This window comes from Natator depressus, chromosome 1, assembly GCF_965152275.1.
Source record: "Natator depressus isolate rNatDep1 chromosome 1, rNatDep2.hap1, whole genome shotgun sequence".
Classification (NCBI taxonomy): Eukaryota; Metazoa; Chordata; order Testudines; family Cheloniidae; genus Natator; species Natator depressus.
This window is the reverse complement of record NC_134234.1, coordinates 139,698,665-139,724,959: the sequence shown is the minus strand read 5'-3', so window position 1 is coordinate 139,724,959 and position 26,295 is coordinate 139,698,665. Positions and strand designations below refer to the sequence as shown.

Sequence of the window (26,295 nt, the reverse complement as noted above, 5' to 3'; positions counted from 1 at the left end):
AAAATTCTCAAGTTGGAGATGTTTACTTTGTTCTATTTCCCAGGAGTCTCAAGGCATGAAATTTTAAACAGACCACAAACATTCATAGCTGAATAAGATACAGATATGCATATTTCCCACTATTTTGTGATCTTTTCCTCTCTGTAATTAATGAACAAATTCAATATTCTTTGCTAAAGTCCCAGGTTATCTCATCAACGCTCATGTTCTATTACTTAATATCTAACTTCCAGAAAGAAGAGGCTACAACAAGATGGAAATGGGCCTTTGAAAGAAAGGAAAGGTGGATTGAAAGTAAATGAACAGAATGCACAGATCCTGGAATCAGAGATATGGTATCAATTTTCTATTTTGAGCTACACCAGTTTCTATCACTACTGTAGTGATATGCATTCTTTTACTGGAGCTGGTAAGAATTACTTGTAAGTGTTTTAATGTGCACAGCAAATGTAGGTCATGCCAGAATGAAGGTTGCCTGTGCAATCTTAATTCCAGCCGCCTGTGTACATGCATTATGCTACAGTCTTTAATTACCCAATCACATACCATTTTTTTCCAGAGGACTCTGGCCTCAATTAAGTGATCAATATCCATCCTGTGCACTAAATAATTAAATATTTTGTTTTCTTCTTGTTGCGCTGAAGACAGAATTATAATTTCCTCATGGGCTTTTCTGCGGAGCTCCTCATTATAGTATCTGACCACAGCATCACCAACAAAAATAAATGTATTTTCACAACACCCATGTGAGGTAAGTGGCTATTAGCCCCATTTAACAGGTGGGAACTGAGACACAGAGAAGTTAAAGTCAAAAGTATCCACTAATTTTTGGTGCCCAATTTGAAATGCTGAAGACCTGATTCTTTACTTAGCATTACAGTGTGTTCAAACCACAGCTCCCAGCTGTAGCTGTGATAGTTCAGCACTTCTGCAAGTCAGACCAAGAGTCTCAAGCCAGGCATCCAGAAAAGGAGCATCACATCAGAGCTCTGTGGCAGAGGCAGGGATAGAATCCAGTTCTCCAGGGCAGTATTCAACTTCCTTAACCATGAGCCCCATCCTTTCTCTTCCTGCAATCCCCTGCCTCATTCACTGCAAACCTTCCAGCTTCTGCAACAAATGAAGCAAAGATCCTTCAGAGAACAGCCTCTTTTACTATACAACTCTGATTCATCCCCAGAGCAGGGCCATCCTGTGTACTGAATGAGACAGAGGTTTCGTGATCATGTACTCACCTCCTTCCCCTACCCCTCTGGTCTCCTTGCCCAGCTAGTCCCAGTTTCCCACCTGGCTCCTCAGCCAGCCTCAGTCTCACCCGTAGCTACTGGCTTGCAGTCTCCCTTTACTATTGCTGCCCCGGTTCCCAGTACCAGTCTCCCTCTAGCTCTCAGTCTGCCTTTCCCCCAATTCCCAGTGCCAGTCTCCCTTTGCCAGCCTCCAGTCCCAGTCTCACCCTCAAGCTCCTTGTCCCAATCTACCATCTGCACAAATCTGGCTTTTATCCCTTCTGCATGTTAGGCAGCTTCCTTCTCCACACTGCCTGAACCCAGAAGGAGGGGCACTGAGATCACAGGAGACTGCTCTCAGTTCAGGTTGCCAGGCCCAGACTCAGGATAGCCCACAATGGCCCAGCGCTGCAATTGCTGGGAAAGCCCTTGTCAGCCTGGACAACGTGGACAGTTTTGGGGAGTAATTTAGCAGCTATAAACTGAGAAGTCTCTATTGGGCACGTGAAAACTGTGGTGTTTCAAAGACTTATATTTGGGTGGATTTCCGTGACGGGGGTACAAGCCCCACACTGGTGAGGTAAGGGCCAAAGAGCAGCTCTGGGCTCAGAAAGCTCTGCTCCGTCTCTCCTGCTGAGCATGCTCACAGTGGAGGCGGAGGTCAAAAGGGAGCAGCTCATCTCAGTCTGGGTGGACAGAGCAGGAGAGCAGTTGTGTGTTGAAGGCTCCTGCTGAGAAGCTACTGAGGCCCAAGGCGGCTGGGACCAGGCCCCACTGCTGGGCCACTGCAGGCCCTCCAGCCATGGAGGTGGATGATGACAAGCTGCAACTGAGAGAGGAAGACTCTCTGGAGTGCTACCAGAGAAGACTCCAGCGGGGACTCAGAACCAAACAAGCAGCACCAACAGAGAAACAGAACCTGGGGTAGGAAGTGGCCCATGGAGCAAGCCTAGGGGTACCCCCCCTCCCAGGCCACAGAGTGTGAACTACTACTTACTGGCCCCTGGGTTGGCACCTGGTGAGCAAGGAAGGCCCAGGTTCCCCCGCCCCTGACCACAGACATTCGCCCCTGGGCGAGATAGCCATGGACAGTCACTGCTGGGCTACTCGGCCACTGACCTCCCCACCACTAAGTGACATGGCACAGAATATAACCAGTAGACAGTACTGCTGGGCTTGGGCCCCAACCCTTCTCCAACCCCTCACCGACAGACCAGTGAAAGGCACATCCCTGATGCAAAAGCCATTTCCCTATCAAATTTCAAGTCCCTGTTCCAAAGCTCAGGGATGCTAGAGCTTTTCAAAGAAAAGATCACCAGAATTTCTGAACACGTGAAAAACAACATGTTATTCCATAGCCTCATTTTGAGATATGGCTAAACAATTTTGGCTGAAATTTTCCAAAAACACCAGATACCCAGCCTGGAAAACTTAAGCCCAAACGCTTTTAGTTTAACAAAGTTATCAGCAGAGCCCTATGACATTTTTATTTTATTTTAATTTTTGTTTTATTTCATTTTATCATCCCTGGGGGAGGGGAGGACAGGTTCTGTCTCCAGAGGGGTGAAATGAAATTCCTGAAAAATTCCCGGTGAGGAGGGGAAGCTTGAGATGGGGTTTGGAGAGTGAGCCCACCCTCCCCTCACCCTGGGCAGTGGCATCTCCTGTGTCCCACGGCATTAGGCCTGGCTCTCCACTCTGGGAGTTGTGACCTTGGACACAGGATTACAGCACCTCACAGCTGTGGTGCTCTGTCATGATGAGGGAGGAATGACTGGGCCAAAGCTGGCCGACGCTGTGTCCCCTTTTGACAAGTCTGTTTTTGTTTTTCATTTTATTCTGCATTTGCCAAAATCACGGCGCTCTAGTTATATGCAACTGAAAACAGGGTCAACCTTAATAGGTGGTACAACCAGCCCCACCAATAATTGTGCCACCTGTATTTGGTTATCTGACAACGTGTGGGGGGGTGTCCCATAGTCATGGGCTGTTACATATTCACTCCTTATTAAATTGGTACTCTGAATGTTCACAGACGGTGAAGCTAGAGGCATTTCAAAAGCATGGCTAGCACAATAAGGAGCTAATATTAATGAACCACAATGGGAGGAAAAATAAAACGCTTTAAATGTACAGCTTGCCTAACGAGGAACCTACTAAATAAAGTAGAATAGCTTTCATCACTGTTATCCTACACTGTGTTCTCAGAGTGAACACGAAGTAACTGAGACTGACAGAGACGGTATTGCATTGTCATCACGAAACTCTGTATAGGTCATAGAATAATAGAAATGTGGGGCTGGATGAGACCTCAAGCAGTCATCTAGTCAAGCCCCTGCACTGCGGCAGGACCAAGTAAACCTAGACCATCCCTGACAGGTATTTGTCTCACTGTTCTTATAAACCTCCAATGATGGGGATTCTACCACCTCCCTTGGTAACCTGTTCTCTTGCTTATCTATCCTATGGTTAGACATTTTTACTAATATCTAACCTAAGCCCTGGTCTACACTGGGGGTGGGGGGGGATCGATCTAAGTTACGCAACTTCAGCTATGTGAATAATGTAGCTGAAGTTGATGTACTTAGATTGACATATCGTGGTGTCTTCACCGCAGTGAGTCGACTGCTGCTGCTTCCCCATCGACTCCGCCTGCGCCTCTCATAGTGCTGGAGTACAGGAGTTGACGGAAGAGTGCTCAGGGGTCGATTTATCGCGTCTAGACTAGATGCGATAAATCGATCCCCGCTGGATTGATCACTGCCTGCTGATCCAGCAGGTAGTGAAGACATATCTTAAGTCTCCCTTGCTGAAAACTCAAATAAAATAATGAAAGCCAGAGGAAGAATTTTCTGGGTTAACTTTCTACCCAATATTAGGCACCATAGTTTCTTGCCAATGGCAAAAAAGGATCTAGCCTGGTTGTGTTTTACAGAGAAGTTACTGGGGCTACATGGCGGAGGAAAGTTCCCCCAGGAAATAAATGGTAGTCATTATTCTATACCTGCAGCAAGGGATTCAGTTAATGAAACACCAAGATCATAATGCTTCCTGGAGGAGGCTTTTTGTCCTCGGCCATTGAACAAAATATATTGTCAAGATTATTCAGATGATCGGCATACAAGCACAAACACACATAGCTTGTGGAGTCTAGAGATAGAATGATCATTTCATTTACATGACAAATTTAAATGAGCTTTATTGCATTTAATACAACAATTTTGGCAAGCCTAATCATTCACCATAAAGAAGTCGAATACATATCAGCTGATTTGATAGCATCCCAACTATGGCACCTGTGTAATGTGAATGAAAGAGGTACCTTATGGGGTGCTAGTATTTATTCTGGTTTTATTATTTACATTGCAGCAGGTCTTAGAGGCCAGGACCCTATTGTGCAAATGTGAAAGGGTGCACTCATTCCTTTTCCTGGTGCCCTCTGTCAGCTTTTGCCCTCATCACGTGGGTCTTCAGTGGCTTAGCCCTCTGGTTAATTCACACGGTTGAAATGCATGGAGGAACCCCTTCCAGGGTAACAAAGTCCAGCAAATGGTTGGTCTTCTCCGGGGTCTTGAGCCCCATCTCTGGGCCCATTTAAATTCTAGCTACTTTCTTGGGCTTTTATTATTGAGTCCTATCCCCTTTTGGGGGTTTATGCCACTTAGGCCACTTAGACCTGGGCCCACCCACTACTCCGGGTCCCAACCCAGGGACCCTATAAACAGCAGCCACATTCTGCCTCCCTTTAATAGTTGCTGTGCTGCCTTCCCTGGGCTGCTTCCTACTTTCTCCCTTATGTGATGTCGGTAAATTATTTCTGGGAATATGCAAGAAGAATCCCATTTTGGAAACTTAGTGTAGTGAGACAAAATACAGAATTGACAAATTGTTGGGAAAACATCTCTGTATCAGAGGAGGTTGCTTTGGGGAAAAAGTTTTATTTTCCTTGTGAAGACTTTAGGGCCAAAAATGTTGAAATAATTTTGTGTTTTGGACTTAAGTCCCCTGTTTTCTAGGGCATGTACATTTCAACTAAGAGTAAGTTTTAGCTTTATGAATGAAGCATTTTTAATCATTCACTTGGCAAAAAACCTATTTCAGTCCATGAGCTCTAACAATTGTCTAGTACCATTCATGTGTGGATAAGTTACAAGGGAAACTCAGTAATGTTAAATGGGAGGATACCACCTTTGCATGTCCAGGCATATACTGAAGCATTCTCTTTTGGTCTACATCATGTGACTGGGTTAAACAGATCTTACGAGACAAATAAGGAAGAGCTAGAGATAAGAGCAATAAACCATGATAAAAGTCTGTTTCCTATATGTTTAGAAGGAGTCAAAAACCATTTACAAAGTAAGCAGAGCTGCTCAAATGTTCTGGTGGACATTGCCTGAGACAACTAAGGCAGACTTGTGACTAATTGCAAGTCACATAATCAAGTAGTGAAATATTAAAGAGCTCTAAGTGAAAATATTCTGGCCCTGGTAAGAACAATGTAGTTCACATTGACAGTCTGTCGGTAAATCACATTCGGTAGGCTGCCTCCACTGTGGGTTTGTCAGGATGGTGTATTTTGAACCCTAAGACAATATGTTGCTGTATTTTAGTAAATTTCAATATTGGAATTTGAAGTTATTATTTAATTTTTAAAAGTAACAAGATTTTTAAAAAAGCATGATTTAAAGCAATCATTTCACTTTTTTAACAATGTTGAACATATCTATAGTTATATAACTTCAGGTCTTAGTTGTGATCAAACTAAAACACAGTATGAGTACTTGGGTTTGAACGGGCTTGGTTTCATATTAATTTTCTAGTGAGTAAACAGAAAAATTAACAAAGAAGAGAAAAGTGGATGATACTGTCTTTGTTGTACACAAGAATAGTTTGTGTAAAAAAAAAAATTCTGTAGCTCTCAGTAATCACTAAGTAACAGGCCTCAAGCTGTGTTCAGCCAGTGAAGTGTATTCTCATAATATTGGGTTTCTAAAGGTGGCATATATATTCACTGTATTGCCCATATGATTGGAATGAGGCTGAACTTTCCTTCTCCACCTTGCTCATTTAATGTGATTTATTTCATAACAAAGTTGGTCTAATTAGATGCTGAACTCTTAGTAAAAATTTACTTCAGCTACAATAAAAGCATCTCTGGATAGTTTACAGTTCTCCTCTCTGGCTCCTGGCATAGCTGAAATGAATCTGGAGCCTCCACTTTTTAGCTGATGGGAAATTAAAATAACCTCCAACCTGAACAGAAATTTAACCACCACCGAGCAGAATTTGGGTGTTACAGAAAAACGTTGCTGCAATAATAGAGTATCGCTTAGTACGTCACATGCTGGCTACTTTTAGAATTTGAGCGGTGAGGGGAAAATTAGAGAGTTCCAGCTTAATGGAGAACACACAATATCTCCAGACTCAAAAGAAGAACAAATCTCCAATGCCTCAGTTGGAGTGTTACCTTAGGAAAGACACGTTACATCTCTCTGGCTACAGCTACACTTGGAACCGGGGGCATGATTCCCAGCTCTCCCAGACGCACTCACCGTAGCTCTCAATGAGCTCTTGTGTTAAAAACAGTAGTGAGACCACAGTAGCATGGGCAACAGTGAGAGGCTGCAACCACTAGGCACCCCAAGTGCAAACCCTCCTGGACCACATGAGTAAGATTTCAGGACGCGCAGCTTGTGCCACTGCAGCTCCATGGCTACTTTTAGCGTGCTAGCTCAATGAGAACCAGAGTGAGTATGTCTGCGAGCTGGGACTCACCCAGTGCAGATGTAGTCTCTGCGACCCTGAAGGGTCATCAAAGCGAATGCACAGTTTGTAAAGAGCGTTACAACCCCTTCAGCTTTGACAGCGTTCTTAGCACTTCTTGCCCACCTGCTCCGTGCACAGCCATGCCCTCATCCTCTTTTTTTAATGCTGAAGGTTAACTAGGATAAGTTAAAGCTTCCAAGTCCATTTTCTGCAGCTCATTTAGATCCAATAGATAATCTCACTTCAGGTCACCTAACTCTTCTAAATGTCACATACGCATGTGACCTGGAAGCATAAGCAGGCTGTCTGCGTGCCTGAATACCAGTGAGTCAGTCTCTACAATGTGTGGGTGAAACGGCATCTTTATTCCCTTCTTTGACGAAGGCGGCTCTCCATGCTGATATTTACAGCGGAGCAGTTGAACAGGACAGACTGAGTGGGAGAGCCTTGGACAAATCAGGAGCCTGACCCTGGGAAAGAGCATCCCTATCACATGGCTGAGGGAATCAGATTCAGTGTCAAATTCATATAATTATTGTGATACAAATGTGAATTCTCCACTGAAATGCTCCCACTTGGCAAGACTGTGATGTATGCATCTGAACACAGGCAAATCCCTGTGTTCCCCACACCATTTGGCAGGCAAGTCAAATGAAGTACACACGTGCTGCAGCCACATAAATGGTCTAAAATGACAGGCCAGCTCCTCAGCTGGTGTACATTGGCCTAGTTCCTTTCAGGACACTGGAGCTATGTAGACTGTAGACTTTAAAATACTCTGAGTGAGAAATGTTCAGAACAGTTTGTACTGAAAATCATATCAATATAACAGAAAAGGGGGTATTAAAGAAGAATCAGCTTTATTCACTGTCTCTATGTCTTAGATACCAGTGGCTTAATGGTGCTCATGGTCTAGTGGTTAGAGCAGCTACTTAATATAATAATAAAGAATTTGCACTTGTAGGGCTTGATCCGGCAAAGTGCCCAGAACCTCCTGCAGGAGCTGAGTGCCCTTGTTCCCACTGCCCGTGTTTTTCTGAGATTTCAATGGGATTTTGGAAAACTCCACCCCCTCAGGAGTTACTCGGTACCTACTGGATTAAGCCCTCATCTGAAGATCTCAAAGGACGTTTACAGTAATTCAGTGCTTGTTTTTCTGAGGCAGGTTGGTGATTTTATGTTTATTTTACAAAGGGAAAAACCAGAGAAGGTAAGTAACTTGTCCAAAATAACCCAATAAGTCAGTGGCCGTGCTAGGAAGCTGTGGCCAGAATCCAGCCCCTTTGCATCATTCAAGCTGTGCCAAAGCATCCATCAACACTTCCAGCTGGAGGGGCAATTTCCTACCCTCCTTCTGTTTGAACAAGTGCACTAAAAATAGAAATGTAGCTGCAGCGGTCTGAGGGGCAGCAGAGGGTAGCTGTCCCAAATACGATCCCATCCAAGTCACTAGGTCCGTATTCAGGGTGGCTAGCTCCTCCCACCACCACTTGCTCTGCAGGGGCTATACTCTATATTTTTAGTGTGCTAGTTGGTTCAGAGCTAGCAAGGGTCTGGAAATTACAATTCCAGCCTGAAATGTAGACATAGCCAAAGGGATGGTACCGGGGGACGAGAATCTGGCCTTTTAGCTCCTGCTTCTTTACTGGATCACCTGGAATTTTCCATTGTCTCTCACTAGCGCAGAAGAGAAATGAAAGCAATTGGCCTTCAATAATGCAAGCTACTAACATCAAGAACAGGAATGTTTATATTCTTAAGCTTTCAACGAAGAGAACAAAAAACCACTTAACCTATTTTCCTTTTATGTGCAGGCAGCAAAAAATATTCTAACCTCAGCACTGTTGAAATATATTTTTATATTGTAGCCATGAATTCTTAAACATGCATTCTTATATATTGATCTCAGCAAAAATGCCAAAGCTGGGATATCCCCAGGGAGTAGCTCTTTAAACAGCAATGATGTTAGGCAATGAATTTTCAATCACTCTTCCTGTGAACAGAGGCAATAGACAGATATTCATCCCTTTGTTCTGTACTTTTTCAAATTACTGATATGCTGGGCAAATTTTCAAAACAGGGCAACTGTAGTGTCTCAAAAGTGCCAAATCTCAGTATGGAAACTAGGTTTGTCCTATTTAAGACCTCAATTCAGGAAAGTCTCTCTCTTCAGAAAAGCATTAAGCACATCAGTAGGACTGAAGCACATGCTTAATGTTAAGCATGTGTTTGAGAGCTTTCCTGATTTGGGGCCTATACTAACATTGTAACTTTATGCACAAATTCACAGACAGCATTTCAGGCAAAAGATATATTAGAAGGGGAGCGTCAAAAAGGAAGAGGAAAAAAATCAAAGGAAAATATGAATATGAAAAAACTAAATATGAGTCCTACCATTTCCACAGATTATATTTTAGGAAGAAAGGCTTTAAAAGAGCTTATTTTCTCTGAGATAAATTTACTCTAGTGCAGAGGTTTCATACAAGGCCCCATGTCCCACTTAAGCCTTTAGAGCCAATGACAAAAAAAAATCAGTATTGGAAGAATAGCAGCTGGCTCAAGCTGAACCCAGGCAAGACTGAAATGATGCTTGTCAGAAAGGGGAAATGCTTCAAAGAACTGGCCAAGACATAGTGTTCACCTTCCGCGGAAGCCCCCAATTTGGCAAAGTGGTATGAAGCCTCAGACTCCTGTTTGACTGCTAGACTTGGATGACCAGATAGCATCGAGCACCAACAAGTTCAGTAGCTATTGGATGTCTAACATAGTGAACATCAGTGAAAATCACGTAGGATCTGAGGCTAAAATAGGGAAAGAACAAGTTAAAAATTACTTAGACAAGTTAGATGTCTTCAAGTTGCCAGGGCCTGATAAAATACATCCTAGAATACTCAAGGAGCTGACTGAGGAGATAGCTGAGCCATTAGTGATTATTTTTGGAAAGTCATGGGAGATGGGAGATTCCAGAGGACTGGAAGAGGGCAAACTTAGAAAAAGGAGAATAAGGACAACCCGAAGAATTACAGACCAGTCAGCTTAACTTCAGTTTCCAGAAAGATAATGGAGCAAATAATAAATTAATTTGCAGACACCTACGAGATAATAAGGTGATAAGTAACTGTCAGCATAGATTTGTCAAGCTTTCTTTGACAGGGTAACAAGCTTTGTGGATAAGGGGGAAGCAATATATGTGGTATATCTTGATGCTAGTAAGGCTTTTGATACTGTCTTGCATGATCTTCTCATTAACAAACTAGGGAAATGCAGCCTAGATGGAGCTATTATAAGGTGGGTATATAAATGATTGGAAAACCATTCCCAGAAAGTAGTTATAAGTGGTTCACAGTCATGCTGGAAGGGCATATCAAATATGGTCCCACAGGGATTGGTCCTGGATCCAGTTCTGTTCAATATTTTCATCAATAATTTAGATAATGGCATAGAAAGTACACTTATAAAGTTTGCTGGCAATACCAAGCTCGGAGGGTTGCGAGTGCTTTGGAAGATACTATTACAATTCACAATGATCTGGACAAACTGGAAAAATGGTCTGAAGTAAATAGGATGAAATTCAATAAGGACAAATGCAAAGTACTCTCCACTTAAGAAAGAACAATCAATTGTACACATACAAAATGGGAAATGACTGCCTAGGAAGGAGCACTGCAGAAAAGGATCTGGGGGTCAGAGTGGATCACAAGCTAAATATGAGTCAACAGTGTAACGCTGTTGCAAAAAAAGCAAACATAATTCTGGGAGGAGTATTAGCAGGAGTGTTGTAAGCAAGATACAAGAAGTAATTCTTCTGCTCTACTCCATGCTGATTAGACCTCAGCTGGAGTTTTGTGTCCAGTTCTGGGTGGCACATTTCAGGAAAGATGTGGACAAATTGGAGAAAGTCCAGAGAAGAGTAACAAAAGAGATTAAAGGTCTAGAAAACATGACCTATGAGGGAAGATTGAAAAAATTGGGTTTGTTTAGTCTGGAGAAGAGAAGACTCAGAGGGGACACGATAACAGTTTTCAAGCACACAAAAGGTTGTTACAAGGAGGAGGGAGAAAAATTGTTCTCATTAACCTCTGAGGATAGGATAAGAAGCAATGGGCTTAAATTGCAGCAAGAGCAGTTTAGGTTGGACATTAGGAAAAACTTCCTAACTGTCAGAGTGGTTAAGCACTGGAATAAATGGCCTAGGGAGGTTGTGGAATCTCCATCATTGAGGATTTTTAAGAGCAGGTTAGACGAACACCTGTCAGGGATGATCTAGATAATACTTAGTCCTGCCATGAATGCAGGGGACTGGACTAGATGACCTCTCAGGGTTCCTTGAAGTCCTACAATTCTATGATTCTATCATCACTGTCTGACCAGCTTTAGGAAATGCAGCAAAACTTTCCTCTTTGAAAAAGCCTTTCCATAATAAGAATGACACTCATTATACTGCCACCTCTTTCTACCTGTAAACCTCGAGCAAACAAAAAAAGGAGGAAATTAATATTTTTTTTAAAAAAACAACCTAAACCAATACCTCTATTCCATGCAGATGTTTGACCGTGAAAAGGGAGAAGTACCAGGAACTCTGTGAAGTACATTAAGGACTTCACTGTAGCTATTGATTTCATGTGGAAGGAGCTCAGATACTGCAGTGATGCGTGGCAGTATAAAACCTCAAGAAAGATGGCAAGATGAACCTATTCCTAGACAGAAAAGGAGGGTTGGGGGAGAAGTTGGGGAGCTTTCCTGATGGGAGGGTGGAAAAGATTGAAAGGAAGTCACATCAGATGACTCCAAACTCCAAGGGCTCCAAATTCCAAATGCCAGTCCAGGTGCCGCAGCCCCTCTACCATTCCATGCTGCTCACTTCCCCAGAAAGGTGCCCCTGACCTCCATCTACTCAAGTTGCTCTATACAGTTCTAAAAGATACTAGAACAGATCTTCAGTGGGCATAAATCAATGTAGCGCCAATGAAATCAACAGACTGAAGTTATGCCCCAATATCAGGAAACTCTGAGCATGCAGGTATTTCCTCGACGATGTGGGAAAAGAACTAACTCAAATTAAGAGCTATGTCATTCCCCTGAAAATGCATAATATAACCCCCTGAAAGATGTATCAAATGTTGAACAGATATTACACCTTATCTTAGTCAACGGCAGACTGACACATTTTGGGAAGATAGGCAGATGAGTGGCATAAATATTTCATTTCTGTCTGTACCTTTCCATTGCCAACTTCGCAACCCTTGCCACTACCCATTAATATAAGGTTCAGGTCCAGGATACAAGATCTATTTAAATCCTTCAACTACTACTTTTCACATATTGCTATTTGGTAGAAGAGTGGAGCAGAGGGAAGCCACACATGTGGTCATTTCAAGCCACCTGCTGGATCTAGGGCCCTGCGTGGATACAAATTTTGTATCTGCATCCGATATGAAAACATGGTCTGGAGATTTGCACGGCTGTAGCTGGATCTTAATGTTTCCTTTTTTGCTTACAAGAAGATGTAATTACCCATCCCTAGAAAAGACACAGGGTTTCTTTTGTGGTGTTGTGATGTGGGGGAGAACAAATGTATTGTAATCTTTCTCTACAATGTTTGATTTAGCTTATACAGTGGAACCGACTTATGATGAACTAAGATGCAGTGAAACTCCACTAATAGTGACATAGATTGAAAGTACAAAAATATTTCTTTACTTTCCATTGTGCAGATTAAAAACCTGGTCAGAGGAAACATAATTTTGTTAATTTTTATTCCTAAGAGGTGAGGGAGATCTAGATTTCACAGGCTGTGAGGCTCAAGGGTTGAAAAACCATGGCCTTTCCCCCTTTAGTAACAGTATCACCAACAAAAATTGCATGAGTGTCAAGATGCTCACAATACCAACCAAAGCAACTGCATGATCTTATTGTTGTCTCCAGCGCTCTCTCTTCCTCCGTACAAGACTAATGATACCAATCCTTGCTATGTCAAGCCTCAATTTAATCTCTAAGCTATCTGAGGCAGTCACACTGGCCTTGATTCTGATCTTCCTTACACAACTTTACACTGTTGTCCAATACCTCCATTTGGCTGAAGTCTTCATCTAGCTCCACCTCTTTCATATTGCAGGGGCAAGAAGGGGGCAAAAAATCTAATGGCAATAGTTGCTGATAATTATCACCTGCATCAGGGGTTCTTGGGACATCATGAAACCAGCAGATGGGCTCTATGCTGCCCCTCTGTCCCATGGGGTGAATAGGATGAGGAAAGGGAGGAATTAGACCTAACTGACTTCTCACAGAGGGCTCTAAAATGTCAGGAAAGGGCATGGCATCCTGCTGAAGAATACCAACCTACTTCCTTGATGATAAAAGGATGATTTTGAATACTTAAGAGGGAATCCAAGCCAAATCCAACTGTGCGGGAATGGGCCAATGCTGCTCACCCCAGATTGCATACACTTACTCTAAGAACATTGCTTGGCAGCTTGAAGAGGCTGGAGGGGGTCCAGTGAGTTCAACAGCCATCAGCTTACTGGAGAGCAAATCAATGTGCTCTGCTGAGGGTGGATAGGAGCCCTTAGGAGATGGGTCAGCTGCAGACTCAGGAGCAGACCAGGCAGCCTTAACAACTAATGAAAGCTAGTTAGCTTTCAGGTATTTTGAGTATGGCCTTGCCTTCTCAGCAAGCTTCCACTGTTAGCCAGGCATTCTGCCCTTTGCTTTCCCCTGCTTGTCTGCCATTTTGTCCCTGTGGTGTGATGAAAGGCCTAACATAAGCAGTGGCCTTTGCCCTGCTTTGGCAAAATTGAAAAGTTGCCCAGCAACTGCACAGCAGCAGGAAGACACACTTCGCACTGTTAGGCCTTGCCTACAATGGTTTAACTTAGGCCTGGTCTATACTAGAAAATTAGGTTGTCACAACGATGTCGCTCAGGGGGTTGTGAAAAATCCACATTCCTGAATGGCACAGTTAAACTGACATAAGTCTTCATGTAGACAGTGCTAGGTCAATGGAAGAATTCTTCCATCTACCTAGCTACTGCCTCTCGGGGAGGTGGATTACTTGTGCTGACAGGAGAACTATTCCCATTGGCATAGGTAATGTCTACACCAGTGATTCCCAAACTTGGTTCACGGCTTGTTTGGGGTAAGCTCTGGCAGGCCGCGATATGCTTTGTTTACCTCGCAGCTCCCAGTGGCAATGGTTCACTGTTGTTTCAGTTTAAGAGTGATTCATTTGATTTAGTTTAAGTCCATTCCTAACCAACTTGAGCTAACCTGAAATAAGGCTGTTTAAATTGAAATAAGTGACTACACAGCCCTTTGAACTGGTTTAAGTAAACCATTGCTCTTGATTAGTAAGGCAATATTTGGGAGCTTGCTGGGACAAGAGCTAGTGGAGAATAATGAGAGCAAGGAGATAAATAATGCATCTCACATTTGATAAGGATTCCTAATGTAACCCTACTTCCAGGCGGTGTCAGCAGCAGCAAGGGCCAGGTCTACGGGTTCTTTTTAACAATACAAAACTGAACTGGCTCAAGCCCCTATATCCACCCAGAAATCTGAGAAAACTAAACACTACCCCAGGTGGCTCTAAGAGGCAATGTTTCCCCACTCATAAGCACTGAGTCTGTTAATAAAAAGGGGCAGGGAACACCGCATTAATTTGGGAAAACATCTCAACAATGACTCAAAAGTATGCAAATCAGGAACACCCACCCCATGGTATCTTGGGCAGTCGTCCTTGACCTCACTTTCCCACCTCACGGTGTGAAAGTCCGACAAACGAATGCCCCTTTAGTGCACCACTCCCCTTTCCCTCTGCTGCACACCACTCTCAGTTGCTCGTCCAAAGTCAGACATGCATCCACGTGGGTTCACTTTCCACCCCGAAATGGGGGGAAGAAAGGGGGCAAGCAACGCCTCTGCTGCTGCTCGCAACGGTCGCCTTTGCCACTGCTCGCTGCTTTTGTTATCTCCGCCGCTGTTGTTGCTGCCTTTGCTGCAAGCCGCAGTGCTGTGTTCTGAGGTTCCACCACTTGGCCCAGAGCTTAGTGATCTCACTGGGTAGTGGGCACCTCACTGCTGCTGCCCCTCTGCGTTGTCTTTTGCTGCTACATTGTTCCTACGCCAGGTCAATGGTCCAGCCCCCTAGCCCTGCTCGCCGGTGACGACAGCTCTTGTGATCACTGAACAGAAACAAGGATTCTGCACTAAGGGAGGGGCCAGTGGTATCTAGGACTCTTTAATCAGAGTTCACACCACCAGACAGAAACACCTGCCCTCACCCCTTTCACTTGAATTTGGCAGCTCTGCTCTGCTCAGCAAGTGAGGTAAATTAAGGAGACCCCCTCAATTAGGGCATATTAAGTACAGTTTTGCTGCCCCGCAGCCATACAGTATGGGTGGCAACATTTCATTACCGATGGGTTCAAGACTAAAGTGAATTGTAACCCAAAAGAGCTAAAACTGATCACTTCAGCAAAGCAGGTCATGGCCAAGGGATGTTGTGAAGGCCAAAAGTAAAACTGGATTTAAAAAAGAATGAAATAAGTTAATGGAGGCAAGGTCCATCAGTGGCTGTTAGCCAAGATGGTCAGGGATGCAATCCCATGCTCCAGCTGTTCCTAAATTCCACCTGCCAGAAGCTGGAACTGGATGACAGATATTGCCCTGCTCTGTTCATTTCCTCTGAAGCACCTGGCACCGGCTACTGTCAGAAGACAGGGTCCTGGGCTAGATGGTCCATTGGTCTGACCAAGTATGGCTGCTCTTATGTTTTTACTGAGACCCATAAAACTGGGTGCTAGTTCTGAGCTAAGGCTGTTATGAACTGGTGACACAAAAGAGACCCCTCTGGGGGTTTTGAAGGACTCACCTGCCAAAGCCTAGGCTGGAGACAGTTGGGGTTGTATCTTGTAAGCTTATTAGCATGTGTGTAGGCTCTTTTATTGTTTTTAATATGTTTTCTCTGTAGAACTTTTAGGTAAGGAATGCAATAGGCTTGCATAGGAAGTGCTGTGTGGTAATTTATAATGGTTGGCAATTACACTGTGAACCATTTCTGAGGGGAGAAGCAAGCAGGCTTGTTGAGGCAGTCTATCTTTCGCTAGGAACAACACAGTCAATGCAGGGAACTGTTCAGTCTGGAAATACCCCAGTCAAAAAGGAGAGAGGGGTGGGTCTACAGCCTAGAAAGGCAATAGCTGGAAAGCTGAAAGCCTGAGAGTTGAGCCACTGAGGGGAAATACAGGTGCAGTTGCCCTGAGCTGTGACAGTAATCTCTCAGGGACTGATCTGGTTCCCACTGAAGGCAAATAGGTTTGATTCACCTCTGCAAGCAGGGTGAGCCTGTGCAAATTTCCCATCTGGATCACACCAGGAGGGAGGTGGTGCTCCTGCTGTTTCCCAAGGGTTCGCACAACAGAGTTCAGTTTTTACCGGTGGTCTGGTTCTCATAGCCAGATCAAAAATGTCAATGTCAAAGTTTCCAGGTAACTGCACCTGTATTCCCCCAACCCTCCCATGGTCCCTTGAGGACACCCACTTTAGGCTTCTAGCCCCCAGTTGTCACCTCTCTTGAGCAGAGACCTGCGTCTCATTCCCTCCTTAATGGCGTTTTTAAGGCTGCACAGCTCCCTGCCTATGATATGCCCAGCAAACTAAGGCTGCCTAAACAGGCCAACACCCGTGCTTTGCTGTCTCTCTGAATGAAGGTCACAACCAGTGTATTGCTCACAGTTACAAGTCACCACGCAGTCCTTTATAACCAAGTACATTTATTTCTAAGGTGAAAACATTACAGAGAAAACACATTACAACAATAAAAGAACTTCTCTGCATTCTAGAAAGCTTACCAGAGCTCACCCCAAACTCCACCTTAGGGCTCTGGTAGGTTTTATTCCTTCCAAACCCACAAATGAGTTTTTCCCATGGTTACAAGTTCATCCCGCTTAGGGCTTGTCTACACTGGCAATTTACCGCGCTGCAACTTTCCCACTCAGGGGCATGAAAAAACACCCCCCCGAGTGCAGCAAGTTTCAGCGCTGTAAAGCGCCAGTATAGACAGTGCCCCAGCGCTGGGAGCCGCACCCCCCCGTGGAGGTGGTTTTTTCAGAGCTCTCTCCCAGCACTGCACCGCGACCAAGGCTTTAGTGTTGCCAGTGTAGACTAGCCTTCAGATCCAGAACTAGAACCAAGGCTGGGCCAGCCACCCATTTCTCAGGCCTTTGATCTCGGCCTTCTGTAACAGGTAACCAGCAGACAGGCACCCTAGCCTGTGCATAGCTTCACAGGGCTGGGTTTCTGCATAAGCATTAACCTCTCCCTAGGGATTCCCCAGGAAATCCACTTAACACTTATTGTCCCAAAAGTCCATACTTGTCTAGCCCATTGTCAGTATAGCCTTTTGAACTCCCAGGTCTCACATCTCCCTCCTAGAGAGGTTACATAGAATCTCAGCCCACAATAATACATTAAATATCATATGGTCTGTCAAGGATATTGCAGAAAAGTGCTGTATCTGTCACAGTCAAAACCAGAAAATAAACATTAAGCAAAAATGATTCGTTCCCCCAATTGTGGGAGCTACTGTGCGGAGGGACAATGTCTGGCTACCTTCCAGGTGAGCTGAGCCTCCAGCACCAAGTCTCTGGCCCAGTTATCTGTACATACTGTTTCTAATCTCCGGTCTGTGCTTGTCAAACTATCAGTGAAGATTGCTAGTCATGCACTTGGCAACGAACCCATGCCGGCTGGCCCTGTATACAATGCACATCACACGTGCCTTTGCCACAATCAAGCCTAATCTTATTTAGTCATGCATCATTAAAAAAAATAATCTCTTTACTTGTGAGGATTGCCTTGCACATCATTCATTCTTCCTCGCAAGCTTCTCCACCGTTCATTTCAGCTGGGTTTCACCCAGTCTATAAAATTATGTTCTATTTTCTTACCAGTGAATAAAATTATTCAAACCTTTGTGTGTGTGTTTGTAAATTAAATATGTATGGCACAGCTGTGCATTCTCCCTCCACTCCTCACTCCTCGGGCAACTAAGCTTTTCTTATGGATTTGAAGAACAACGTGAAGATGATGATGATGTATGTAACTCCAGGAATTCTTAAAAACTTCCATTTCCATGTCATCAGTTGTGAGTTTGGATCCGACACTTGCTACCTGAAATGGTAACAGATTCAGTCTGTTTAATAATGTTGCATTATGCCACTGCCTCATTTTTGTGAAGAAGGAAAAATGCTGTGGCTTAGGGAGCACTGGAATGATTTTGAATTAGGGGAGCTGGAGAGGATTTAATTCTAATCATCTGATAGTAAACACATCTTGATCTCAGAAAGACCTCCGTAGTGTCCAGTGCACTCTGTAAATATTCTTAGCACTACCTGATTCTGGCGGGGTTTTGATAGAGGAAATCATCATTTGTGTTCTTTCCTCTGCGGTCTCAGGGCATTGGGTGTTCCTTGTCCTCTCTTTTCTGTCCATATAAAAGCAATAGGAGGTTAAATTGGAAGTGACCTCATCACATAGGCCACCCCAGCATTTTGGATCAGATGTACATCCCACTGCCAACTGGTGTTGTACGTTAGCAAGCTACTAGAGGCTTGTCACAGGGTAGCTGGTCCCCACGGATAGACTGAGGCCAGCACCCTGGACCAGAGCAGGTGGGTCCAACCAAGCTATTAGAGAGGGCTGGGCTATACCTGGGCCATAAAGTGCTCATGGGCAGCTGGGGGAGAGAGCCACAGTGGAAGGGAGCAACTGCTGGTGATGGGTCCCTGGAGCAAGGGGCCAGATGCTCAGGGAAGCAGCCAAGCTGACTAGAACTGGGAAGCTGCCAAGAGCAGGAGTGACAGAGATGTGCGGGGGGGTGGCCCTGAACCCTGAGGGAACAGAAATAAGTTAAAAACCTGTTTTCAGTCTGTTTACTTGCTGGTTGGAAGACAACAAACCTCGTTGAACGAGACTGGGTATGTGGCAGCACTGCACTTTGGAACTGGGGAGAAGCCCAGCCTAGTAACAGGACTGAAGAGTGGCCCATGTTCTAGTGCAGGAATTGTCAGGTTAGTTGTCCAGGCAGGACTGCTCTGTCGTAGCCTGGCATTCCTGCTTTCTAATCAGAAGTGGACATCCAGTAAAATAGTTTAATTTAAGGCCCAATCTGGTCTTCGCTAAGCCAGTTGCAAAACTCCCACTGTGTCTGATTCAGCCCTGAAGCTGGCCACACCCAGGGCGCAGGACCCTTGATGCTGGAACACCCATCTGAAGCCTGCAATTTCCTCCCCCCTCTCCCTGCTACCACCCCAGCACAGCCTCCAAAGTGGGTCGCATTGCATGGAGAGGGGGATTCAGAGCAACTCCTGGACAGCTTGGGGGCATGAGGCCGCTCTGGGCACCAGACCACAAGGGAAAACTTCTTTCCCCAGTTGAGCTCTTGGGAGAAAGCTGCAGCATAACCACCACCTCCCTCCTCCTGGTGATCCAAAGCAGAAATTATAATAGGTCTCTTTATTAAATATTCTACACATTATTTTCTATGTGCTTGCCCTCATTATTCCTTAGTAGCTCATGTGCTAGCAACAGCCCAAATATTGACATGCCCATCCCACAGCAATCACTCTGACACGTAAACCCTGTTTAAAAGCTTTCCCAACTTGCTTTTTATTCAATGCGGAACACATATTTAATCCATTGAGGGAGGAATAAACACGCTAATTAAATGTGTCCTCCTGGGAGACAAAAAAAAAAGAGCACCTGAAAAAGAGAAGAGGGGGAAGAATATTAGAAATAACATCACAAGCTGGACCAGCAACTAAAAGAGATTTGCTTAAAGTGATGATGTCACTGGTGTGCAGCTCAAAAGTCAGCATGTTTTTTTTCCTTCTCATCTCTTTGTAGAGTCAGTGCAGTACCCACCACATGCTGATTGCCTATGGAACATTTTGTAGCTAAAATCCTGCTCACGGTGCCTCTTTGTAATGACTGTTTTACTGTGAACTACTTGTCACTGATGAGCCCAGTTTTAATTGTGTAACTTTGTACACTGTTTTTTCTCTTTTCTGTGCCCTTTTCTTACAAAATAATGGGAACGTTTAAAAAGGTAATAGAAATCTTTGCTAACTTGTGGTCTGTTATAAGCTATTTAATGACATTGGACAAAGTTTTGCAAAGTGTGATATTTCCCAGCTTTTCAACTGGAAAAAAATAATTGCAAAAGTCAAAGCCTAGAAGTTTTGTACAACCCATTCTTATCTGTTTTGTACAACCCATTCTCATCTGGCATTTCCAAGGTATTGAAGGCTGTTGGGTACTTCCATATAACTGAGGTTTTATTCCAAAGCATCTCCATTTTAGATAGAAAATATGCTAAAAGTCTCTGCCAAGTAGCTTCACTAAATCTAATGGATGCATATAGTTTGTTTTTTTTTAAAAGTTTGGTTTCCCAAGTAAATTATGTGTAATTGAAATATCAATTTTAACCTAACTTTAAAGGCTATCTAGTGATTCAGGTAAAAGCATTGGGCTTGATCTTCCAACCAACCAATCAGTGAGAAAAGTTCCTTACTTTGAAATAAAAAATATTATAACCTTTCTCATTATGTTCTGCCAAAAACTTTACAGTTTGGCATGAGGGCATTGCTCTTATAACACCACTCTCTGGAGAAGGACTCAAGAAAAGATTTAATTTTATTTCAACTCTTCGTTAAAAAAAAATAAACCACCCCAATGTTTAGGTCTTTCTGTAATTAATGAAATGACCAGTCAGACAATTAAATGCCCCAGATAAATATTTCTACCAGCTAAAATGAACCAAATTCTCCTCTCATCCACTTCAGATTTACATGGGCATAACCGAGGGCTGGTCTGCATGTAACTATTGCAACAGTTTAGCTGAAATTGGTTTTAAATCAGTTTAGTTAAACCCATGTGGACACACTTCAATACATTTACAACTGGCATATATCAATTTAGCTTAAGTCAGAGTTTGTCTATAGGCAGGCGTTACACCAGCTGTAGGTATGATGTTAAATAGATTTAGTTAAATCAGCACAACTGTGTGTGTGGACACATATCAGTTTAAAATTGGCGCACACCAGTTTAGCCTGCACCTGTAATTTACACTATGTATTTACAATAGGTACTACTACACTTATAATTTAAAAATGTAAAGTAAACCAATATAAGCCAGCTTGCATTAACATCAGAGTGTCAACATAGAAAGCTGCACCAGTTTAACTAAGTAGGTTATCATTACCCTGATAGTTAAGCTGGTGCAACCCTGTGTGTAGACCAGGCCTCAGTTACTGATTTGAGTTAAACCAGTGCAGCTTTTGTATATAGAGAAGCCCCATTTTGTTCAGCTGCATTCACATCTCCTCTCCTGGTTACAGTGACGCAGTGGATCAGCTACAGTTTCTAGAGTCTTTTAAACAGTCTGGGTCTGATTGCACCCTTGTGTCATCTACATCATGTACAAAACAAAAGCAAAGGAAGTGTCACCATGACAATGAGAAATGTAGCATTTAACATCCACTCTGAACCCACAGGTGTGACTGACTGCACAAGTTTGATGGCAATGGGGAATCATTTTATCTTTAGTTGGTGCAAAAAAGAAAGGCAAAAGACCAATCAGATTGCTTGACCTAAATCACAGAATATTGCTTAATTTCCTCTTAAATGTTTTAAAATTTCCTCCCAGGGATACAGGAAGCTTATATAAGAAAAAAATCTCTCTCTCTCACCCCCTGACCAATCTGTGTTAGTTTCACCTAGTTAGCAACACAGATTATTATTTCAACAAGACCCTGATTTATGGTTTCTCATATAATGACAGAAAGTGGGTCTCTGCAGAAAAATCATTTCTAAAATGCTATAGCAATGAACACGCACATTTTAAAAAAGTCAGAGTAGGACACACTGTATAATTCTGATGCATGATCAAGTCACTCAGTCTCTGTTTTATCTACTGCAGCTTGTAATCATCTTCATTCACTGTGAAAACAAACCCTCCTAGAAAAAAAACACTCCAATCAGCTGTGAAATTGTACCAGTGTACAGAGAATGAATAGAAATTATATCATGTAGCCACTCGAATGCTGAGAAACTTTACCTGTGGATGACAGCAAAGGACAACTGCAGGACTTTTCCCCAGAGTCTGTTGGTCCACAGTGCAGCAGGATGCTCTAGCATTTTATCAACTCTGTCACTTTGCAAGCCTTGAGTGTTTGGAAGCAGGGGTGTCAAAAGGAAACTCCTGATTGTTGTCTGTCCCGTATTTCAGAGCCTGAACCCAGGTCTACTCAAACAAAGCTAAAGCCTCAAGAGACCAAGATATGTAGCCCATCCACACCTCCCTTTCCTGGTGGGAATTAGATCCCAGAAGGCATAGGTGAGAAATCAGATAATCCTCCTTTATTTGTACTTAATTAGAACAAACTCAAAGTGGAAAAGTTAATATAGTCAGCTATGGACTATCCACAGAAGTTCAGGGATTTGTTTCTAGCTGGTAACAGATGCCAATTCTCTCTCCTCTATAAGCAGAGTTCAGTTTACTATGACATAACATGGGATCTATTTTTGTCACCACTTTATACAAATGTGTTACTCTCGTGATTTCCATTCAGGTCATTCAATGACAGATGCTTTGGCTCAGGCTGTTCATAAAACTACTAGATTCTTCCCCCGCCCTATCCTTCTCCCCACCCCCAGCTCAGTTCAGCTCTTGGACAGCTATGTCACGGAGCTTGTGTTTGCATTCTATTCTGGTAGGTGTGAGTTATGGTGATACCATTTAAACCAAAGGGCTCAGAAATGCATGTCAAATTAACCCAGTGACTAATCATGGTATTTTGCCTTTCTTTCTGCTTCCAGGCACAACATTTATATGCTCAGAAAGCCCTTTTGCTCTGCTCCCTGGGTGCTGATTTGCTCTTCAGCCCAGATTTCCTAACACAGTGAGAGAAGATCACCAAACATGCTCTGTTGTCCCACGGTCAGTGAGATCTAAACTTATCTAAGTTTGAAATACAAACAAGGCTTAGACAGAAAAAGCAACAGCAAACGTTCTCCTCATCACTTCCCCCCTCTCATCGGTTTCTGCTCAACGCCATGCACTGTCAGCCACAGACGAGCTATTTGATCAGCCTGCCGAGAAAGAAGGAGCGGGAGAGACGTCTGAGCCGACGCAAAATTCCATGTGTAAAGACTGTCATCTAGCTCCCACATCTGTCACATGATGGCCAGCCAAGCAGTAGCTCCCCGCAACTGTGGACCTTCCATCCTTCTGCATGAAATGGAAACAAGAAAAGTAAGCATCCCAAGGCTGATACTAGGTTCAGCTGTTTTCTCATTGAATGAATGTGTTTAATTCACTGCAAATGTACTAAGCTAGCCTGCTAGGCTAGGAAAGGGCCTGATTTTCTTGGATGGGCTTTTCTTGAATAGATGGAGGCTCTGATGGGCATTCTTACAAAGGGACCTAGAAGTTGATTTGTGCAACTGTTCTAATTGGTCATTGCATTTTAATTTTAATAAATTAGCTTAAAGCATCGTATTATGCACCATGAGTTACTTCCTGGCCTACTGCAAAGCACACTGCAGTACTGTGCTCTCCCAGTACCAAATGCTTAGAGCCGAAGGCTTGATGTGTGATATTTTACTGAAGGTGAAGGAAAATGAGTTTCCTGCACACAAGTCCCTGCTGGCCTGCTCCAGTGATTATTTCAGAGCTATGTTCAAAAGCTACACAAAAGAATCCAAAGCCAGTGTCATCCACCTACAAGTCATCTCACCTACTGGTCTCCAGCATGTTCTGGATTTCATTTATACCTCCTGGTTGCCCCTTTCTTTCGAGAATCTGGAGGACACCCTGGAAGCTGCCAGTTACTTGCAAGTGACTGAGGCTATTGGCCTGTGCAATCAGTACTTGGTTAACAACCTGACCCTGGAAAACTGCTGTTTTTCTGCCAACATTGCCACGAAGTTCTATCTTCCAGATGCTTTGTCAGCGACAGAAAAATACATCATCAGTAATCTCTGGAAACTTTTGGATTTGCATTTCATGGAGCTGCTCTTACTGAACTTCAGATCATTGATGGCAGTGGTAGAATCCCCTGATGTCCCTATGGTGAACGAATCCTGCCTACTAAATCTAGTGCTCATCTGGCTGAAGCATGATAAATCCAGGTTGACTCACAGAAGTAACCTATTAGAACATATAAGATTTGGTCTCATCCCAGTGGAAGATCTGAGAAAAGTCTACACTCAGTCAGAAGTGTCTCTCACGACACCTATTAAATGCTTGATCATAAAAGCAATAAACTACCATTCATTAGTTTTTAAACAGCCCATCCTGCAGGATAAGTATAGCACCCTGAGAAACCAGCAAACGCGAATCATCCTACTAGGAGGGGGGACTTCAAATGAGGGGCTGGTCAGCGATGTGATGGCCTTTGATGTTTACAATCACAAATGGAGAACTCTAACGCAGGTGCAGGACAGAGTACAGAATCACTGCATGTGTGTGATTGGAAACTACCTGTACGTGCTGGGTGGGGAAACAGCAGATTTGCAAAATGACATGAAAAGCACCAGCTTGTCAGTTACAAACAAGGTCCATCGTTATGACCCAAGATTTAACAAGTGGACCCAAATCACAGAAATGCTTGAAAAGAGGTGCCAATTTTCTTGTTGCATCCTGGACAACATGATCTTCGCAATTGGTGGAAGAGGCGAGACCGGATCACTGCATTCATCTGTTGAAGTCTATAACATTAGCAGAGACAGATGGATGAAGGCTACAGAATTGCCATGCAAGATGCATGGCCATGCCAGTACAGTTTGCAAGAACACGATCTACATCTCAGGTGGCAAATACACAGATCAAACCAACACAAGTAAGGATGTGTTCTCTTTGAGCAGCTTGGAAGGACAGTGGAGAAAGCAAGCCTCCATGAGCATTGCTCGATTTGGGCACCAGATGGCAACGATTAGAGAGGCCATCTTCACATTTTTAGGACTTTATGAACCATTCTCTGAAATAGAAAGGTACGACCCTGCCCCAAACCAGTGGACTCGCTTACGGCCATTGATCTATGATCGATTTTGCTATGGTCTGGCTGTGGTAGAGGAAACGGCACTTCTCATTGGGGGAAAGAAATGGCAAGACTCACAGGAGGTGCCAACCCAAGATGTGGTGGGTTATGATATAGACAATGACTGCTGGGAAGAGATTTGCAAACTTCCCTTCCCTTGGTGTGGATTGCAGTGTGCAGTGCTACAACTCTCAGAATTGGCAGAAACTAAGGACACCCAGCAATAGTGGAGCCCAGCTGATGAGTCATCGCTTCCAACGGTTGAAGAACAGGACAGCAGGGAAAAAAGAGGAAAAAAGACAATTGCAACGGCACTAAATGTAACAGAGTTGAGGGTTTGCTTTAGAAACAGCCCACACGGCGCTTATGGACCACAAATCGGGCACTAGAATGGGGAAAATGTGCTGTGACTCGTGTAGCTGAAGGCAGGTTTTGCCAAGGCAGAGGTGGCAAGTAGCACATCCTGAACGGATGATGTAGAGGAATCCCAATGCTGTACTTCCATGGAAGCATTTAATAGCTGTCTAAAGTCAGATTTTGCAAGGGTTAAAAATGTAATCTCTATTTTTTTAAATTAAAGGTCATTTCCCCAGATGGTAAGTGGTATTGGATTTTATACTATAGGTAAGCAAAATGAAAGTGTAATATATAAAGAGCAGAAAATTGTTGCCTGTAACAGCTTTAATAAGTAACACTTAGAGGATGGTATTATTTGAGTAAATAGCTAAGCGAGCGTGCCTTAGCTAATCAGCAAGAAATTACTGCACAGAGAAGAGGGATTGGATAAAATGTAGCCTTAATTATGGTTATATATTAAACCATTGATTGTTCGATATAGGAACTGAACCGAGAGGGGAAGCGACCTTTCTGTGAAATAGCTTTTGTTATGGCATGCCCTTCAGGGTGGGGCTTTAAAGTGTGCTCTGTACTGGCACAGTACATATTTGCTGTATCAAAACCACACATTAACTGAGGCAGCCAGTTCAGAATGGGTATAATTATTATAAGGTACAGTGGAACACGCAACAATAGTTGCTATATCCAGCTACTTAAGTGAGTACATCCTGCATACTGTGTCCTGCTAGATGATCAAGATGATGGTGAAATTCTTTTTAACTGTTGAACCAATACATGAGAGGGAAACGAAGTAATAAAAGCTTGACTTTTATTAAGGACTAAGAAGGAAAGAAAGTTAACTTGACTCT

The 26,295-nt window shown here is 43.5% G+C and overlaps 1 protein-coding gene and 1 long non-coding RNA gene across 4 annotated transcripts; one reads left to right on the top strand and one right to left on the bottom strand.

Moving 5' to 3' along the window:
• The first annotated feature begins 258 nt into the window (after positions 1-258).
• On the top strand, positions 259-25,860 carry KLHL34 (kelch like family member 34). Of its 3 annotated transcripts, none has more exons than XM_074968155.1 (3): positions 259-335; positions 22,279-22,386; positions 22,869-25,860. In XM_074968155.1, exon 3 carries the CDS (start codon positions 23,560-23,562, stop codon positions 25,315-25,317), a length of 1,758 nt encoding a protein of 585 aa, XP_074824256.1. In that variant the 5' UTR covers positions 259-335; positions 22,279-22,386; positions 22,869-23,559; the 3' UTR covers positions 25,318-25,860. The 3 variants fall into 3 exon arrangements, with proteins under 3 accessions (XP_074824256.1, XP_074824246.1, XP_074824235.1); XM_074968145.1 differs by lacking the exon at positions 259-335 and adding an exon at positions 377-751; XM_074968134.1 differs by lacking the exons at positions 259-335; positions 22,279-22,386 and adding an exon at positions 22,710-22,762.
• Positions 15,094-22,526, bottom strand: LOC141996208 (uncharacterized). The gene is made up of 3 exons (XR_012641500.1): positions 22,108-22,526; positions 17,961-18,161; positions 15,094-15,172 (listed from the first exon to the last, which is right to left on the bottom strand). It is a non-coding gene; the product is annotated as an uncharacterized LOC141996208 (long non-coding RNA).
• Positions 25,861-26,295: the final 435 nt, after the last annotated feature.